Source organism: Neolamprologus brichardi, chromosome 12 (assembly GCF_056152115.1).
Source record: "Neolamprologus brichardi isolate AB-2024 chromosome 12, ASM5615211v1, whole genome shotgun sequence".
NCBI classification, from domain to species: domain Eukaryota; kingdom Metazoa; phylum Chordata; class Actinopteri; order Cichliformes; family Cichlidae; genus Neolamprologus; species Neolamprologus brichardi.
In genome coordinates this window covers 38,702,501-38,707,500 of record NC_142115.1, presented here as the reverse complement: position 1 = coordinate 38,707,500, position 5,000 = coordinate 38,702,501, and the positions used below count along the sequence as shown (strand labels likewise).

Genomic DNA, 5,000 nt, shown 5'->3' with positions numbered 1-5,000 from the left:
CGCAAAGTAAGACCCTTAAACCGACTTCCTGTCAGGCTCACCTGTGTCCCTGACACACAGGTACAGGTGTGTCAGCTGTGTGATACACCTGAGCTGTGTGAACACTCACCTGGTGTGTGTGTGTGTGTGTGTGTCAGCGCGCAGCAGAAGAGCAGTCAGATGAACAAGAAGAAGGCAGCAGGAAACCAGGTGAGTGTGTGCAGGTATCCTGGGAAAGGAGGAGCAACGATGAAGTGTGGGAGGACGCCATCTTTAACCTCTTTTTCTTCCTCTGTCTCTAACGCCTCTGTTGCCACGGCAACCAGGATGAGATCATGGTGAGTGTGTGTTCTTGTAGCTAATGTAACGGGGAGGGTGCACCTTTGTTGGAGCTGGAAACACGAAGCGTTAACCTGGTGTCACTGACCTGTGACCCCAGGTTTAAAGCAACCTTTGACCTTTGATCTGGATTTGAATTTTGATGAAAAAGTAAAGAGATCCTCCTGAGGGGGTTCGTGATGTTGGTCCAGGTGTTATTTGATCGTTACCTGATACCAAACGTGCAGGTTTCTGCGGCGACTGCAGCGTCAGATGTTTTCACGTTTTAGCTAACAGGCAGTCTGCGATCAGTGACATCATCACTCACATGTTTTACTGATGCGCAGGTGATCCGTAAAGGCTGGCTCACCATCAACAACATCGGCATCATGAAGGGCGGAGCCAAAGAGTACTGGTTCGTCCTGACTGCAGAGACGCTGTCCTGGTACAAAGATGATGAGGTAACACACACAGAAACCTGCACAAACGCACACGCATGCTCACACCGTGCAGCAGAGCATGATGTTTCTATGTACCAGCTGGGTTTGTTTGTGTGCAGAGCTTTGCCGTGAGCCGTGCATACACGAGACACGTATTTCAAAACTGTCACATCTACAGTACAAACCCCGGCTGGGGTTTAAACAGACCTGACTGCACTCACAGTCTGCAGGAGGAAACCGTAACACACACATGTAAACACGCTGCTGCTCATCTCCATCAGCAGGGTTTGGATACCACAGGAAGGTGTCACATGGATGCAGCACAAACATTTTATTTCTATTTAAAGTTAAATCTCGTTAAATAAAGGTTTACTGAGAGGGCAGAAGGCTTTATGCTATTTATCTCACTGCTTTCATTGCGCCTCCTACAGGAGAAAGAGAAGAAGTACATGCTGCCTGTAGACAACCTGAAACTGAAGGACATTGAGAAGAGCTTCATGTCCAGCAAACACATCTTCGCCCTGTTCAACACTGAGCACAGGTCAGTCAGCCACACGCTGAGAGGTGCTCCAATAAAACGACGAGCGTCCAGCTCCTACGCTAACGTTTAGCAAAGAGTTTCCATCTGAGCGCGCTGTGATCGAACCGAGAACGAAAGCGTGCGGTTAAGAATCTGAAGGTCAGCGAAGATGGAAACTAAACGCAGCCACATTTGGACACACGGTGATGAGCCAGCTGCAGCGGCTCGAAACACATCAGCACAGATGTTAAACTGTTCTCAGTCCAAGTTTAGGCTCTCTGATGGCAAACGCCGTCACGTGACAGGAAGTAGCCATGGAAAATGGTGTTTTTCAGCAGCAGATGAGATGTGTGTGTCCCTGGTCCTGATGATGATCCTGATTTATGTCTGATCATAACTGTGATGATGCAGGAACGTGTACAAGGACTACCGTCAGCTGGAGCTGGCCAGCGAGTCTCAGGACGAGGTCGACGGCTGGAAGGCGTCCTTCCTACGTGCTGGAGTGTACCCTGAACGCAGCGTGGTACGCCCCAAGTTTTACTGTGTTATAACAATATTATTACTGATGTTATTACTGCAGTACAATTACATGTAAACACTTTACTCTGTCCTCTGCCCTCCATCAGGATAAAGAGAAGGTGAGTCTCTCATGGTGCATTTCAGGTGGAGGTGGTGTGTGTGTAACAGTCAGCGTGTGCAGGTGGAGGTGGTGTGTGTGTAACAGTCAGCGTGTGCAGGTGGAGGTGGTGTGTGTGTAACAGTCAGCGTGTGCAGGTGGAGGTGGTGTGTGTGTAACAGTCAGCGTGTGCAGGTGGAGGTGGTGTGTGTGTAACAGTCAGCGTGTGCAGGTGGAGGTGGTGTGTGTGTAACAGTCAGCGTGTGCAGGTGGAGGTGGTGTGTTTAACAGTCAGCGTGTGCAGGTGGAGGTGGTGTGTGTGTAACAGTCAGCGTGTGCAGGTGGAGGTGGAGTGTGTGTAACAGTCAGCGTGTGCAGGTGGAGGTGGTGTGTGTGTAACAGTCAGCGTGTGCAGGTGGAGGTGGTGTGTTTAACAGTCAGCGTGTGCAGGTGGAGGTGGTGTGTGTGTAACAGTCAGCGTGTGCAGGTGGAGGTGGTGTGTGTGTAACAGTCAGCGTGTGCAGGTGGAGGTGGTGTGTGTAACAGTCAGCGTGTGCAGGTGGAGGTGGTGTGTGTGTAACAGTCAGCGTGTGCAGGTGGAGGTGGTGTGTTTAACAGTCAGCGTGTGCAGGTGGAGGTGGTGTGTGTGTAACAGTCAGCGTGTGCAGGTGGAGGTGGAGTGTGTGTGTAACAGTCAGCGTGTGCAGGTGGAGGTGGAGTGTGTGTAACAGTCAGCGTGTGCAGGTGGAGGTGGTGTGTGTGTAACAGTCAGCGTGTGCAGGTGGAGGTGGTGTGTGTGTAACAGTCAGCGTGTGCAGGTGGAGGTGGTGTGTGTAACAGTCAGCGTGTGCAGGTGGAGGTGGTGTGTGTAACAGTCAGCGTGTGCAGGTGGAGGTGGTGTGTGTGTGTAACAGTCAGCGTGTGCAGGTGGAGGTGGTGTGTGTAACAGTCAGCGTGTGCAGGTGGAGGTGGTGTGTGTAACAGTCAGCGTGTGCAGGTGGAGGTGGAGTGTGTGTAACAGTCAGCGTGTGCAGGTGGAGGTGGTGTGTGTGTAACAGTCAGCGTGTGCAGGTGGAGGTGGAGTGTGTGTGACAGTCAGCGTGTGCAGGTGGAGGTGGTGTGTGTGTAACAGTCAGCGTGTGCAGGTGGAGGTGGAGTGTGTGTGACAGTCAGCGTGTGCAGGTGGAGGTGGTGTGTGTAACAGTCAGCGTGTGCAGGTGGAGGTGGAGTGTGTGTGTAACAGTCAGCGTGTGCAGGTGGAGGTGGTGTGTGTGACAGTCAGCGTGTGCAGGTGGAGGTGGTGTGTGTGTAACAGTCAGCGTGTGCAGGTGGAGGTGGTGTGTGTGTAACAGTCAGCGTGTGCAGGTGGAGGTGGTGTGTGTAACAGTCAGCGTGTGCAGGTGGAGGTGGTGTGTGTGTAACAGTCACCGTGTGCAGGTGGAGGTGGTGTGTGTAACAGTCAGCGTGTGCAGGTGGAGGTGGTGTGTGTAACAGTCAGCGTGTGCAGGTGGAGGTGGTGTGTGTGTAACAGTCAGCGTGTGCAGGTGGAGGTGGTGTGTGTAACAGTCAGCGTGTGCAGGTGGAGGTGGTGTGTGTAACAGTCAGCGTGTGCAGGTGGAGGTGGTGTGTGTGTAACAGTCAGCGTGTGCAGGTGGAGGTGGAGGAGTCGAGTGGCGACGGGCACATCCACAGTCTGGACCCTCAGCTGGAGCGGCAGGTGGAGATCGTCAGGAACCTGGTGGACTCGTACCTTGCCATCATCCACCGCACCATCAGGGACCTGATCCCCAAGACCATCATGCACCTGATGGTCAACAATGTACGACACACACACGCACACGAGGCCATACAGGAAGTCATGTGGTGAGTCACGTGACCTCCTCTCTGCTCCTCAGACGAAGGACTTCATCCACGCTGACCTGCTGGCTCACCTGTACTCTTGTGGAGACCAGAACACCCTGATGGAGGAGTCCCAGGAACAGGTGAGGCAGCAGGCGGACAGGTGGAGGTGGGAGGGGCTCGGGTTTTAAGCCAATCAGACTCAGACTCTGCTTCTTCCTGCTCTCGTCCAGGCTCAGCACCGCGACGAGATGCTCAGGATGTACCACGCGCTGCGCGAGGGCCTCGGCATCATCGGTGACATCAGCACCTCCACCATCACCACAGCGATGCCTCCGCCCGTTGACGACTCATGGCTGCAGGTGACGGGGATGCCGTCAGGACGCAGGTATGCCGCTAACAGATGGGCCGTGCTGCGTAACAGACCAGGGCGGCGTCACTGACACTCGGCTGGTCTCTGCAGGTCCCCCATGTCCAGTCCGACCCCCCAGCGCCGGGCCCCTCCTGGCCCTCCTCGTCCAGGTGGTCGTGCCGCCCCCACCCGTCCGGCGGTGTCACCTGATCCTGGACCCCCACCCTCTATCCCCTCACGACCCAACAGAGCGCCACCACCTGGAGTTCCCAGGTAACGCCCCTCCTACTCCGTGTTTATAACAGGAAGCCTGAGGTCACAGAGGTCAGGTGATCAGCAGCACAGGCTCCTAGCGTGTGCTGAGTTCAAATGCAGTCAGGACAGGTGAGTTTCTGGAGGCAGACTGTACATAAAAGATGAAAGGAGCCTGTGATGTCACATGGTCTCTCACAGTAACGTCACAGCAGCAGTGTTATTGGTCACGTCATTAAAAAAGCTCCAGCAGCACGCACACGGTCCACAGGTCCAGTTCAGGGACATGAGCTGAAGCCCAGCAGACAGCCATCAGCTGCAGCCACCTGTCTCATCATCCACCTGTCAGTCAAAGAGGCCACGCCCCTAATAATGAAAACTTTAATCCAGGTGCGTAATACCACATGCTCCAATAAATGATCCACAGACACCAAACACGTTTGTTTCTGCCGTAAAGTTTTACATGGAAGTCTATGGGGCTGACTCACTGCTGCCTCTGCTGGACGGTGGAGGAACTGCAGGTGTTGGTTGACAGGTGTGTGTGACAGTGTAAGACGGTCTCAGCAGTGTAAAGGAGCATCAAACAGATGACTGTATCCTGGAATGCTGTTTCTAAACTGCACCATGAACATCCAGATGTTTCCAGGGATCAGTGTGTGCAGCTGGCTTCAGCAGACAGAGCTA

At 53.8% G+C, this 5,000-nt stretch overlaps 1 protein-coding gene across 3 annotated transcripts in view; it reads left to right on the top strand.

Moving 5' to 3' along the window:
* LOC102782714 (dynamin-1-like) overlaps positions 1-5,000 on the top strand; it is a 27,658-nt gene that overhangs the window by 14,032 nt on the left and 8,626 nt on the right. For all 3 annotated transcript variants that reach the window (XM_087849603.1, XM_087849604.1, XM_087849605.1), the window contains exons 12-22: positions 1-6; positions 138-189; positions 306-317; positions 645-758; positions 1,169-1,278; positions 1,669-1,780; positions 1,884-1,895; positions 3,525-3,692; positions 3,769-3,855; positions 3,946-4,100; positions 4,176-4,337. The exon at positions 1-6 is cut by the window's left edge and continues 65 nt beyond it. In XM_087849603.1, the coding sequence (XP_087705729.1) occupies positions 1-6; positions 138-189; positions 306-317; positions 645-758; positions 1,169-1,278; positions 1,669-1,780; positions 1,884-1,895; positions 3,525-3,692; positions 3,769-3,855; positions 3,946-4,100; positions 4,176-4,337 (990 nt within the window). The remainder of the gene's footprint in view (positions 7-137; positions 190-305; positions 318-644; positions 759-1,168; positions 1,279-1,668; positions 1,781-1,883; positions 1,896-3,524; positions 3,693-3,768; positions 3,856-3,945; positions 4,101-4,175; positions 4,338-5,000) is intronic.